The sequence below is a fragment of the Gymnogyps californianus genome, chromosome 2 (genome assembly GCF_018139145.2).
Source record: "Gymnogyps californianus isolate 813 chromosome 2, ASM1813914v2, whole genome shotgun sequence".
Taxonomy (NCBI): Eukaryota; Metazoa; Chordata; class Aves; order Accipitriformes; family Cathartidae; genus Gymnogyps; species Gymnogyps californianus.
The window spans coordinates 119836568-119851183 of NC_059472.1; the positions used below are offsets into that span (position 1 = coordinate 119836568).

General features: G+C 41.5%; 2 protein-coding genes across 3 annotated transcripts in view; one reads left to right on the top strand and one right to left on the bottom strand.

Moving 5' to 3' along the window:
* The window catches only part of ACAD11 (acyl-CoA dehydrogenase family member 11), a 31161-nt gene extending 27089 nt beyond the window's left edge, over positions 1 to 4072 (top strand). The window contains 5 exon segments of the mRNA XM_050892684.1: positions 497 to 651; positions 2567 to 2606; positions 2609 to 2682; positions 3107 to 3216; positions 3712 to 4072. Coding sequence (XP_050748641.1) covers positions 497 to 651; positions 2567 to 2606; positions 2609 to 2682; positions 3107 to 3216; positions 3712 to 3826 — 494 coding nt within the window. The 3' untranslated portion in view covers positions 3827 to 4072.
* Positions 4073 to 5477: 1405 nt separating this feature from the next.
* Positions 5478 to 14616, bottom strand: part of DNAJC13 (DnaJ heat shock protein family (Hsp40) member C13) — a 57138-nt gene continuing 47999 nt past the window's right edge. For both annotated transcript variants that reach the window (XM_050890690.1, XM_050890689.1), the window contains 8 exons: positions 14401 to 14570; positions 13980 to 14022; positions 12876 to 13049; positions 11647 to 11826; positions 11250 to 11390; positions 10615 to 10758; positions 9684 to 9783; positions 5478 to 6323 (listed from right to left, as the gene is read on the bottom strand). In XM_050890690.1, the coding sequence (XP_050746647.1) occupies positions 6226 to 6323; positions 9684 to 9783; positions 10615 to 10758; positions 11250 to 11390; positions 11647 to 11826; positions 12876 to 13049; positions 13980 to 14022; positions 14401 to 14570 (1050 nt within the window). In that variant the 3' untranslated portion in view covers positions 5478 to 6225. The remainder of the gene's footprint in view (positions 6324 to 9683; positions 9784 to 10614; positions 10759 to 11249; positions 11391 to 11646; positions 11827 to 12875; positions 13050 to 13979; positions 14023 to 14400; positions 14571 to 14616) is intronic.

Sequence of the window (14616 nt, forward strand, 5' to 3'; positions counted from 1 at the left end):
GCAGAACTGAAAAGAGAAAATGAAAGAATGAGCAGGCCAGCACTGTGACCTTCTGCAGGGAGAACTTTGCTCTACTTCTCTCACTTATTATAAATCCTCATTTCTTCTATTATTTCCTCTCTGCTATTTTTGTTTTGCTGAAAGAGCTTTCTCTCTCGAGTAGCCCTAGGACCTGGAAACCTCAGAGTGTTCCCCTAGATTCTCATACCAAATCTCCTAGATGTATTTTTCAATGTAAGATTAACAACATTTAAATTAAATCAGGTAAATCAAACCGTCTCAGAAATGATCTTAGAGTGTGCTTTGTGCTGTAAGTATTATTAACAGTGTGTCAATATAGATCTAGTTGGAGTAAACAAGCAACAGTTCTGCAAAATAAACCTTTAAGAAGCTTGCTGCTAGCTCTGGTGCTATGAGGCCGCTTCTGCTCAGAGCCATGGATTCTTTCAAGGGGGAATCAAGGAGCCTGCACGTGCCTGTTTTTCTTTCCAACCAGGTGAGGGAAGGGGGTTTGAGATAGCTCAAGGTCGGCTTGGGCCGGGCCGCATTCATCACTGCATGAGGTCCCTTGGTGCAGCTGAAACTGCTTTACAGATAATGTGCCAGCGTGCAGCACAGAGAGAGACTTTTGGGAAGAAACTGTATCACCACGTAAGTATGTTCCCTCTTTGTCTCAATTCACATGCCCCACCCACGCAGAACCTTGTGACTCTAATAATGGACACTGCAATAGATGTGCCCTAGCCTTGAATTCCTATTCATAATGCCTCAGGTGGCAAGGGAAAAAATCACATTGCGAGGCTCCCATTTTTCACTATAAGCTGTGGGATTTTTTTTTTTTCCTTGCAATTAATTGGATATCCGTTGCTGGATTTGAATACAGATTTTGTCACCACGATTTTTTCTCTGCTTTCACTGATCAGTTTGGACAGGCATTTTTTCAGGCGTACAGCTTATGTTTCTGTAGTTACAATCTGAATTCACCATTTTTGTCTATCAAATTTGTCACATAGACATCTCCGTTCATGATTACTGGAGACACTCAAGGGTCTAAATTTGACTAAAAATTTTACTTCTCTGATCAATTATTTGTACTTACTTATGGAAGTAGAGACCAAACCAGGGCCATATTGGGATTTTTGGTATTATCTTGCTCTGGAATTGAAATAGTTTCATGAGAGAGAGCTCGCTAGAATAATAAAAAGATGATAGTCTGCTTTTTATAGGAACCATCAGCACTTAGTAGTTGGTCTATCACATTTCAAGTGTTCCTCAGTTTTATCCAACAGATAGGATGACTTTATTGGAAAAAACAAGTAAAGGCAACGGAAAGAGGAAACTGAATTAGTATCTGGCACAGGCTATACAAAATTGTTTGTACAGATCCAGAGGGAATAATCTTACATATCCATTTTCCAGTCATGTCATTGCCAAACTTCCATTCACGACCATAACCTAGAATTGCCAGGAGTTGGATGAGGCGCACGCTATTTCTCAGAAGCTCGTTAAAGTAAAAACAATGTTTGATGAAGCCACAGGCAAGACCTGGAGGCCAGCTGCATAGCCAGCTGCATAGCCAGCCTAGGTTCTTCACAGCTCTAGGATAGCTAAGGAAGAGATGAGGCTGTTGGCTGCCTTGGGTAACAGGGTGACTGTCACCACCGCCCACGTGGCAGGTAGTTACAACCCGGGGAGCTGTCGGCAGAAGAGCGTGTCTGAACACCTCCACCCAGGTTCACACCACCTTTGCTGGCATAAGCTAAGCCAAGCCCCCAGACTTTGCACTGAAGCGAGTGCTGCACATTTGCTCGTGCCTCCTGCGGCTGCCAAGGCTACAACATCCACGGTCCGGGCAGGAGTATGTGCCCGAGGCTGGCTCAGGCTCCAAACAGCTTTTGCGCTGACAAGCATCACATGAACATTTTTTTCTACTGTGGTATGTTGGCTGCAGAGTGGAATTAGCTAAGAGGAGCAGGGAAGGGCTGCCAAGACTGTAACTTTGTTTGGATCAAGGGAGCTACGAATTTATCATCAATGTGAACAGACAGATGCAGCAGGCACCACCCTGCAGCTGTTTGCCTGGGTGTGTAACACACCACCACCAGTAGTTTAAGCAAAACAGAACCAATTCCTCTCCCCTTTCACCCTCCCATTTTTGTATACTGGGGCACGTTACACAGAGAGAGGGTTGTGAGTCCTGGTAGCAGGTAAAGGAAAGCAGGGAGTAAAAAGCAGGCTTTGAAGGGCTTCAGGAAAATGGCTAGCAGGCAGTGGGTCTGACCAGGAAATGAAAGTGTGCCAGAATCTGGAGTTTTTCCCCTTTTCCTCTTTCCTGTCAGGAAAAGAACGGCTCCATCTTTAATTTTTCTGTCAGTCAAGTGTTTTCTTTCTTTTTTCCTCATATTAGATTACATGCATCAAACCAGCTTTAATTTGCACAAGAATGTCTCTGAGTGACTAAGCACGCACATGCTGAGGAACAGGGGCATCTTCCTTAGGGCAGGCTTACCCAGACATGTTAGGAGGCATTAACTGACTTTCTGCTTGTTGGCTTTGGTTTCTGCAGGAAGTTGTTGCCCACTGGATTGCTGAATGCCGCCTTAGCATAAACAGGCTCGACTGCTCACGCTAAAAACAGCCAGCAAGATCGACATGTTAGGCAACAGAAAAGCAAGAAGAGAGGTAAACATTTTTTTGGCAGCCTTAGGCTAGGACTTGGGGGATGCAATACCTGTGCATTCAACTGGTTGAAATATAAGCTAAAACATACTGCTAAATGTTATTCTTCTACTTGTAGAGCACAACTTCATGTTGAAAATAGCCTTAACATGTGCTGTTGATTGTCACGAGATTGGAAAGTGTTCTCAGTTAAAAACTTTGAGATCAATCTGATAAAGTATTTAAAAATTAAAGAAGTTCCAGCATTGCTCACGTGTCTCAGCACAACAGTTTACCTTACCCAGGGACTGGAACAGCAGAGCTCTCATCCAGTCCAAAGAGGAGGGAATGTACTGTGAGATACCAATCTTCAGTAGAGCTGTTAGATAAATACTTTCACTTGCTTATGAAACTATTACTGATAATATGAGTTCTCTTCTAACTACAGGTAGCCATGACCAAAGTGGTTGTCCCTCGAGCTGTGCTTAAAGTGATTGACTGTGCAATCCAAGTGTGTGGTGGAGCTGGAGTTTCCCAGGATTTTCCCTTGGCTTCTATGTGAGTAAAGGGAGACTTATCTGTAGATTCTAAGCATTTCTTTTAAGATAATTTTATAACACCGGGACATGCTGTTTCACCTCAGGTAGCCCGAAATAATGGTCCATATGCCTTTAAACTATAAAACTTAAAACAATTGCTTTTATAATTCAATTCCAATGCAATTACATTGCTTTACCCTTACAGAAAAAGAAAAAAAAAGCTGGCACTGGACCTAAAAATAGTTCTTAGCAGCAGCATAGAGGATCTGTTTCTAAAGCTCAGTCTTATCCCTTATGGCCTTGGAGAGAAGCAAGCCTTCTGAATTTCCAGCCCACACATCTCAGTCCTGCCAGGAAGATTTTGCTGCAGTATCTCCTGTGTGATAGCTCTTTTCAAAGGACAGCTATTGTTACAAGGATGGCTATAGCAAAAATAGTGTCAAGAACTCCTGCTGTCAGACTGCTGGAGTGGCAGGATTAGAAATCTACCCCTAATTCAGCTCTTCCGACACAGGTTTGCTTATATACGGACCTTGCACCTCGCAGATGGGCCCGATGAAGTTCATCTCTCAGCAATCGCAAGGTGGGAACTGCTTGAGCAGTCAAAGAAGTTAACTGCAAAAATCTAACGTCAGCATAAAGCCATCTCAAATGGATGGAAGATTTAGGAAAGATTTTGTTCAGTGCAATAATGCTATTTAAGGTAAAACTGGATGAATACAGCAACTTGATTCTAGCTTGAAGCAATACATATTCTCTCACTCTTTACTTGTAATTATTACACTTAATCAGGGGCTTGCTTTTAAAAATTTGCAGAATGCCATGTAAATACCAGAATTCATCTGGGTTCTTTATAACACTAAATAAAATCTATTTACTAAAAGGCTTAAAGCGCTTTATTTGCTCTGAGCCAAAGCCCTCTTTATCCTTTTATTGTAGGCAAAGCAGTTTTGACTCAGCAGTTTCACCCAATTTAGTGTATTGCAAGCTAGGATAAACTTTTAATTTTTCATTAAATGACAATTAAACACTTAGGGTAATGCCTTTCTTTTCCCTTTCCAAAGCTCAGCTGCAGACCAACCCTCTCTTCTCCCTAGTTCCTGCTCTCAGCTGCCCTCCTTTTCACTAAGGCTACACCCAGTCCTTCCCCCACCTCCCCTCAAGTGAGGCTAGGGCCAGCACAGGAGGCTGGGGTCAGTGTGTAGCAGTTTGTCTGCGACTCCTTGCTTCTTACTCCTCTGCTTCATTTCTCCCAACACATCTCCTCACGTTTCTCCTTACAGGTGCCCCTTTTGTCTTTCCTTCTGTGTCTCCTTTTGTGCATCCTCACAAGCCTCCTCCTGGCCCCAGCTGCTCCCACCCTTTCTTAAATGTGTCTAAGCATAGGTGGCACCTTCCCCTCTGAGGAGCTGAGGTTTTGGCTGGAACCAGCAGTGACTGGCCAGTTCATGGCCTCCTCTGTGACCAAAACAGGCTCTGCCATTTATGCCCAATACACCTTTGTGAAGTTCTCAAAGGTCAGAGTTCTTCAGCTCTGCTTCTGCAACAATCCTCTTCAACATTAGTTAGTTACAAGAGAACTTGTTCATGCAGTAACAGAACCAGGCAGATCACAGCATACTGTGCCGCCAGTATGTCCTATAAAGTTAGGACAATCACTTTTCAACTTATACAGGGTTGATCAACAATTAAGATACAAGTGTTTACTTTTTGCATGAACAAACCACCCTAGCACAGTGTTGGAGCTTGGAGAGAACACGCCCTGGTTGGCTCAGTCTTCAGGATGGGACTGCAGCCAGTTCTGTCCTTGAGCCTACAGCAGAGTGTTCACCTGAAGGGTGTTCCAGCTAAAGCTGCTGAAGTCAGGGTGGTACAGTTTCAGAGTACCTAGAACTGGAAGCTTTCCACAAATAAGTTTCTTACCTCATATCAATTCACTATACCTAAAACCAAGATTATAATCTCTTTGGAGAAAGCAATGATTATTGTTCATATTTCTATCCATCTTAGTTTCCTCTCGCTTCCTGCCAAGAATGTTTCCTAGGAAGTTGAGAATGTCAACAGGTCAGTGGCTGAAGTGCATTTCAAATACAAAACAGCCTGCACTGTACCACTGCCTGTGGTTTAGGAGTTCTGCTCCAGGCTGCCAAAACCTGCACAATGTGTTTTCCAAGAACGCCCAGGAACCCTATTTAGCCACACTCAAATGAAGGTCTCTGACCGCCGTCATTTCCCACACCTTCAAAGAACAGCTACGTAAGAACACCACCTTTATCTCATTAACAAGGCTCTTAATTCCCTTTATTTTAAAATTTTATGTACATATGAATGATCTGTATAATGTACACTCAATATAGAAAGTTTTTATATACTGGATAATGTATAGAACATTTCACAATTACACTAATTTCTTACATAACATGTCAACTTTAAGGTTTTTTTGCTGAAGCTTTGTCAATTTGGTCAAGCCAGTTATACATATGAATGTCTAATGCTGTTTGATCTCAGGAAGAAGATAATGTTAATGATTAAGGACATCAGTGAACTGGTGCAGGGACAAACCCTTTGCAAGTCATGTTCAATGGGAGTGATCACATCAGACTGGGAGAAGAAGGGATGCCCTTTTAGTGGGGGTCGGTGAGGTCAAAGTGATTTTAGCCCAATTCCTCTAGACTGTAGCTCAACTCCAGTCATGCTAATTCATAAAATATAAAAACTAGGAAAGTTTGATTCACAGTCTTGTAAACAAATATAAAGGAACAAAATGTGCTTACATACAACAAGAAAAAATTCTTGTGTACCCATTTCAGCTGATCCACAGAGTGCTTTCTTGTGTTACAGTGTGATAGTTAGAATCACTGACTTTTTTCCTAAAAAAAAAAAAAAACCAAACAGTCATAGAAAAAGGAATAACACTGTCATTAAACACTTGGAAAGGCAGTAAGTTCACTTCAATGTGTTGGAGGAAAGTGCTGTTCCTCATCACTGGCCCGTCTGCCTTTGTCTCTTTCACAAGGATTTCCAGTCCTTAACTGACATCTCCCACTTCGTTGTCTACCGGGGGTGGTACGTTAGGCATTACAGATGATGTCGTCCCTGCAGTAAGGTAACCAGCAACTCCAGGGCCTTTCGGGAAGAAAACAGAATATTGGTGATTAGTTTTGATTCTAAAGAGTGATTGAACAGTTTTATTCCCTCTGGTAACACTCAAATACGTCATCTAAGTCAACCAGACACCTTAAACGAGAACATTGAAGCATTTTCATTTAGATTCTTTGGAATCTAGGAACACTAGCAATTAAGGCATCTTAGTCCACTAAGTGGAGTAGCTTGTGGAGGCCATTCTCAGACTTGCTCTGCATTTTTTATTCTGATGTGCCAAATAAGTTACAGAAGAAGCCCAACCACCAGCATTATCCATCTCACTTTCCACCATGGAAGTGGCAGTAAAGAGGAGGCAGCCTTCCTTTGCTAAGGAAAGGACCTGCTGCAGAAGCAAAGTGAGTTCAGGCATGCATTCCACTACTGGGCTCCACATTGATGCTTTCAGTGTTGCAAAGGTTTTCCCAGGTGCGTATTTAAAGGAAGTTCAGTGGGCTGCCCTGTGAACAAGCAGAACTGCCTTATGCTTGTCTAGGCAGCTCTTTGTCCCTTCAGTGAGAAAAAGTAACAGCCTTCTTGGGATACACAGACTCTGTACTGGAGATGCAGAAGTCCTTACCATTAATAAATCTCTATGTCGATTACTATAGGGGCAGTCAGTTTTGCACTGCAGACAAAGCCCCTCTCCCTCAAAGCTTGGAGTTTAAAATTTAGTCATACAGAAACTTTCAAGGATTACAATAAAAACTCATGTTGCAGCATGAGGTGTTTCAACAGCAACTCTTACCAGATTAATGGCTGTCTGCCAACCCGCAACACATTCCTGCATCAATACAGTGATCAACTTGGTATGAGACCTTCAGCCTATGCTGCTCATCTTCCACATGGTAAGTTCTGCTGGGTCCTTTACTCTCCCCTATTAAGTCATCCTCATCAAGTTCTCCAAATTTACTATCCTTTCATGCCCCACCCTCCCTTCTCTCACTACAGCCTGGAGCCAGAACATCAGAGCATGGTTTGTCTCCTTGCAAACAGTCCTACACTACTACTGCAAGCAAGAGAGCAAAGCAAGCAGTGCCTTTGGCAAAAAAAAAAAAAAAAAAAAAAAAAAAAAAAAAGCTCTCTGGCTTCAGAAAGGGACTTCTCTTTGCCAGCCCATCAGTGGCACCTGCCAAGAGCCAGACCCACTTTTACAGGTCCTAGTGCAAAAATTCCACCAGTTCTCTTGTCCCTCAAACTTTTCCATTATGGAGGATTCCTAACATACTTCAGAAGTTTAGTTCATCTGTGGTACCAGCAAGTATCAGCCACTGCAGTTTAGTTTTCTGCTCCTGTGTGCTTGAAGAAGGGAAGTTTATTGGTGTTTTGCAGTTTGGGACCACACATTTGTTACAGTTCTGTGACATGCATCTATTACTTGGAATGCAGCAAGTGCAGCGTGCATTTTGCAAGATGGTATCTACCTGCTTTAGAGAGCTACACAGAAGTTAGCAAGCTGCCTGGCAGAGCAGATCTAAAGCCCACTTCTCAGGTGAAGGGGACTGCTGCCAGTTAGAAGGGAAGGAGAAGAGACACCTGAGGGAAGAGAAATAAGCAAGGGAAGTTTCAAGGGAACTGCAAATAGCAAAGCAATTTGAAGCAAGACATAAGGCAGAATACAAGATAAGGCAGGTTAAAAATAAAGCTTGTAGTTTGGTTTCCATCTATACGTTGCATTTGTATAGCATCTTCACTCTACATTTGCAAGCACTTAAACATTAGGCAATTTAAATGCAGCACAGGCCTTAAGGCAATTGATAGCTATATTGCCCCCAGTCTCAAGCCTGACAATGTCTGGTGTAGTTTCAGTTCATAGCCAGTAATCAACTAGCATTTACTTCATACTTTTAATTTATAGTATTTGTGAAATAACAAGGAAATTCAGTACCAACTGAATCAAGTGTTTAAGTGTTCTTTGTCAAAGTGGCATTAAATGGTGCAATAAGTGGAAAACTCCTGTTCAGAGCTAAAGCACAGAGTCTCTCCTGTGTGGAAAAATGCATCAACTGTTGCAATATACCTACTCTCAAAATATTAAGCATCTGCTTCTAGAATCTCCAATTCCTGACTTGAAAGACTCTTGCTTAATTTTCTCAAAATACATGCTAGTATCTTGCAAGAAAAACTTTCCTGTCTATATGGCCATCTGATTTATACCTCATTAATTCAGTTACACTCGAAAGCTTTACTAAGATTCCTATATTGGGTTAGATGAGAGAGTTCCATGCGGCACATGGGAGTGTTCATATTGACTTGTCAAAGGACTTTAAAACCTTACCTGGGAGGCTAAACTTTTAAGACCAAATGATTGTTCAGCTGATGGCTATTGAGGAGTCAGAAGTCTGTATCATGTGTTGCTTTAGACAAAGTTTGCTACAATGTCATTACATAAAATATTTTCAGATATAGCAAGTAATCTGTGATAGCAAAGTTTTGGACTGTGATACAGCAGAATGTAGTCATTCAAGATGTGTCTTATCAAGTGCTGCATGCGAGTGAAGGAAGAACCAGAATTTGATTTGCTATGACGTAACTGTTCTAGCATTATGTCTACACCATGGCATTACCAGTAAGGAAGTTCACATCAGTTGCTATCCTTTGTGTGCGCACAGCACACAGCACATACAGCTAGAATGCTCTTCTACACTGCTAGTGGGACTGAGGTGGCACACCTGGGGTGCTATTTCAGTCTTGGTGGCACCAGCAGGGGACTCACCCAGGGTGCACCGCAGGTGCATTCAAGTATATGCCACAAGCTCCAAGTACAGGCACGAGACCATTCCCACCAGAGAAGGGCCCTGCCAGTGCACTGAGTCTGACTGGAACATGGCCTCACACCCCAGCTATTAACATTCAAACTGTTCCGATACTACAACTACATGCCTAACACTAAAGCAGCGTAATTCACATGGCACAATTAATACAGCCAGTTTAAGTGATTTTGAAGAAAGTTTACTCCTCCCCCGAACCTTGGAAAACAGTTTATTCTAGAACTACACTGATCCTGAGAAAGCATGGAAAGTTACTGTCATTGATTAGTTCTGATTACATCTCTGCTTTATCACTACAGGGTACTTGCAAGGACTTGCCAGTGTCCAGATTCCATTGCTCTGATATTTTAGAAGTAGGTACAGCAAAGACTATCCAGAGAAATACATTCTCAACCACAAAAAAGTGTAGCTTTTGATAACCATTTTAAAAACTTACTGTAGTTTTACAGCATTGAATGCTCAGGCCACATGATAGCACTCGATCCCAAGGATAAACAGTATCTCCAGAGTCAAGTCTGACAATTAAGTAACAGTTCAGTATGATTCAGGACATAAACAGGAAAGGATTGCTAACCTGTGAGGTATCCTGCTGTTTGTGTCTCAGAAATGAACAAGTCATGTTTCTGATCTTTGAAGGCACTCCACACAGAAGAACGAGACAGAATTTCATTTACCTACAGTATTTGAAGAGATTAACACAGTGAGCAAGTAACATTTGTAATGCTCTAGGGGAACAAACTAATTTTCTAGAACCAAACCATTCTGAAGGGACTACCAAACAGCATGGCAGTTGTTTAGACTGCGATACGGAATCACGCATTTCCAAGCAGACTGTAGCAATTTGCTTTTCCATTTGAATTGTGCAGCTGAACACGTAATGCAGAAGGCTCATAAAGAAGTTATTTAGTAGCTTGACTTTCTCCCTCATTCCCTAATTAGGTGACAAGGAAAAGCAACCCTGCAAGCAGCCACTTGCCATGCATCTAGAGCTTAGGTAGAACAGGACTTTTCCTGTACTACAGGAAGATAGGGCCAACTTGGAGGAAAGATCTATCCTCAGTTTGCCTCCCCTTGAGAAAGTTTTCAACACAAGGGTAAGAGAAAGGCACCAAGAACTAGCACAGTTACTGGGACAAATTTTACCAACTTGAATAGACATCCATAACACTGCTGCAGTTGTCTACAACAGTATTTATCCAGGAAACAAAAAAGCAATTTACATTTCTAACACAAGTTCTGAAGAGTTGTCAGTAGAAGCCTACTAGCTTATAGAACATTTCTGCACTTGGGATTTGTCTTTTTATTAGTGCTCTTCACATGCATTGAACCAATGACTTCTCCACAAGAAACAGATGGAGACGTTCCAACCCGTAATGATTTTGTAGTTACATGATGTTAACATTTTAGGTAGAATGATGCACGTCAGCCATTAGATTAAACAAGGGATGTTCAGAGTTTGATCTTCCAAGTGTACAACGCCCAGTTAAGGACTTGTCAGTACTTACCTGTTCTCCATACTGCAGGCTGCGAGACATGGATTTCAGTGTTTTAACAATCTGAGCTTTTGTTGCAGATGGGCTTTCCAGGTTCTCAAGACCAATACCTTCAAGCAGCTTTAGAAGGTACGGGACCAAATCTGCTTTCAAAGCCTGCAAACATACCCAAATGAGTTGTCTTAACATGGACTATGAAGTTCCACACAGATGTTTTACATTACTGTCATTAGTGTGAACCAAAAGTGCCAACAGCTATTACTGAGTATGTTTAAGCTAGTCAATTTTTCCTGAGCTGTATAAATACATACAAGAGAAAGCAAAGATACTGTCAAGCAGTTCTGCTCTGTCTAGGTGTAAACTCAGTTGAATTAGCTGGCATTCCTATGTTACGCTTTCTCAGCAGACACAAGCCAACAATATCCTATGCATTAAGCTTCAATGCTCGGGTAACATCCCTGAATGGGTCTGCATTTTGGGTAAAGGACTGACTTTTGACTTCTCCAACATGAAAAGCACATTACTTAGATGGCTTCTGGGACGCCTCCTGGACACTTAAATTGAACAGTACCTTTGTTCTTATGAACAGTTGAGATACCCAAATATAAAAATATCACATTTTTACAGTCTGAGAATGTACTACTTACTTGGGCTACTAAGTCATTTTGTTCCTTCTGAAACATTCGATTAAGTGCTTCACAGGCTATACCAACTATATCCGATCTCTTTTTCATTCCATTCATGAGAGGGCTAATGGTCTCTAGAGATGCCATTGCTCGAACACAAAGCTACAGAGAGACAGAAACATCCAGAGTACTGTATTTTATGCTAAGCTCGACGGTTGTGGCAGATATGGTCAGCCAAGAACATAAATTTCTCAGCATCTTTAATCTATCAATTCCCCATTAATTAGGTGTAAGTCCCTACTCATCTGGTACACAGTATTTATAGTTAGAATAATGCCCTTCTAGGAACACTACTTAACAATACAAATAACTCCAGTTATGCTTTTTTCTCCCCTTGAACACTTAAATGACTCAGTACCTCATTGTCAGACAATATGTGTATGACACGAATGGCACTTTTAGGAATGGCATTGTTCTTGTGATTCATAGCTTGGATTATCTTGTGAAGATGACCAAGCGGAGGAACTTGATCAGCTAGCTGAGGCTGGGCACTGAACAGGCACACAGTTGCTGTGGTAATGGTTTCTAAAGTTTCCCCCTGCAGAAAACCAAAAACCAACAGAAAGCATAACTCAGTAAAGCCTTATGTATTACCATAATAGTAACATTTCTCACTTGCTCTGCATTAAAGATTTTTTTCCCTAATGCTTTTATCACGTCACTTTGCTTTGAAATTGTTAACACAAGAAGTTTAGAAGAACACGATCAGCTCCAACAGTGGCAGACATTCACTAGTTTCATGAACACACATCACATGCAAATTTCTAAGCACTATTTCCAATATCTAGATAAGCCAGTGTCCGGCTGCAGCCTCTGCATGCGCAACAGCACATGCGCTAACCTGCTCGGTGGAAGCATGATAGCATGGATGTTTAGGCTGACCACCTGTATGCCTTAAAGGGTTCTGCAGTCTGTGCAGCAGCACTCAGCACAGTTGCTGTATTCTGCATGCCTATAGTAACCACCATCACATCTTTATTACAATTATGTCTGTTTTATTCAATGTGCAAGTTAGTTCCCTCCCTGCAAGTCTAACCCAGAATCTGTCTGAACACCGTTTAAAATTCAGTTTTTAGTAACATCATGAAGTTACTGACTTGAACATTGTTCTCATTCAAACTGTAACACATTAGTTCTACTGCATTACACTAACTGTTAGGTGGCAGTCTTGTATAGGTCACAATTTACACCAGAGCAGGAAGTCAGTATTGCAGAAGGACACTAGAAATGTCAAGAGCTGAAAATTTTTAAAGGCAGTGTAGAAGAAGTGCCATTTTCTTAGGTTGGTCAGTCATGGAAGAATTAAAGACACTTCATTTGTTAAGCCTCATCTCTACCACAAAATAAGCCTCTAAGACTTACTGAAGCTACTTCTGTGGCTTCAGGGACTTTAAAAGCACTGACTCGTGTTCAGAAGTTGCCTAAACATATCTACATGCTTTTACAGAGAGTCAGAAAGCAGACAAAAAAACATATCATTCATGCTGGGAAGAAAGTGTGGGAATCTACGTTAATCAGATACTAAAAGACTAGTAGCTTAAGACTGCTAAACAAATTCAAAGAGCAGAATCAGAAAAATCATCTTACATGGGGGTTATTTTTCTCCAGTAGTTCAGTAAACTTTTCCAACAGTGCAATGAGAAATTCTCTTGGTTTCCGTAAAACCCAGGCCGGCTGGGCAATAAAAATCCTGAGGAAGACTCCCCCCACTGAAAGTTCACCTTCTGCCTCACCATACACCACAGCAAAGTCTTCAGGCAGCTGTTGGATTGTAAAGTAGAAGGAGTTATTGGCAAGGGTATTTGCGAGAGCTGCAATTGCTTCTCTAACATCATAACTCTAAGTGGTAAGGGTCACTGAACTAACTATTCTCTGAAACAGAGCTGTGCAAGACCAATAAACGCTTCATTTTGAAGAAACATGAGGTAAGAAGTGAGAGTAGAAAGAACAGTGCAGACAGTACTGCTACAGCAGACTTTTCTTTCAAAGAACACAAGTAACTGAGTCTACAGCTATACTAGTGGTAAACACTAGTTCAAGAGAAGTACCAGCAACAAGGCTGATAAAACAGCCCCTTCCTTCCTTTCTTGCACACTTCAGGGGAAGGTTTCTCACCATCAACCTGGGGAAGTTTCCAGTTTCCACCTCCATCAAAATAGCCATCCTGCGTGTGTTTAGAAGTTGTTTTAATGTTGAACTAGATAACTGTTGGGAGGAAGTCATGCCTGGCCTGTCACAGATACTGGGAAATACTACAGACTGAAACATCTCACTGATTGACCTGATGTGATGGAATGGCTCAGGACAATAATTTGAGACTCAGTGGCTTACTAACGTTCCCGAACATTTACCAAGAGCAAGTTTACTACAGCTACGTAATAAGGGACAAGACTTTTTCCAGCAAATCGGTATTCTCCTTTGTTGCTGACTTTCGATAAGTTTTAGAATGACCTGAACTTTCAGAAAATTCAGAGTATTACTGGCAAAACCACTGCCAATAAAGTGTCTGATTTCTAGGTACAAGAACTAACGAAAACATTAATTCAACATTAAAACAGTTATGTTAGCAGAGCAGTGAGTTCCTGTTGGTACTTTAAGAGGAAAGCCTGTCAGAGTTACATATATGCATATATTATCAGCTGGCTTATAGTCTCCCTGGACACACTCCAAGCAGAAACAGTATACTTTTACCTTCCAGTTAGCGTCAGGGTTGTCCCTCTGAAGTTTAAAGTGCCTTTAAAAAGAAAGTAAGTTTTAATGAGCAGTAAAAGCAGCAATCTTCCCTACTTGACACCTCAGTCTCCCTCCATCATTGTGAAGTAGTTCCAGTTTCTAAACCCCGTTTTCTCCTCATTGTAACCCCCTCCCAAATCTCATAGCAGTGTGCTATGAGTCCATACCTGGATTGTGCACAAACCACACGTGCGTCACTGAGTTACAAGTACAATATACTAACAGTGAACAAGTTTCTTTTCACTGAAGTCTGGCTTGCAAGGATTTACTTTTTACAGGCAGAGCTCTGTCTGACAGTTCTTCTATAGCAACTCTGGTTTACTGCCACTAAAAGAGTGTCTCAGTTAAGGAACTACTTAGTCAGTAGGTCTCCACATACTCAAGCATCATTTCTCGAACTGTTGTTGATACTCTCTCCCTGGAGTTGTCATTCCAAATTAACTCAGGATTTTCATGAGTTCCCTCAAAGATATGAACAGCAGCTTCAGGGTTGTCTCTCATGGCATCCATGAAGACTCCAGGTAAAAATTTCATTAGTGTAATTCTAACCTAGAAAAGATGAACAGAATTGACATTTAGTATACCATAAGACAAA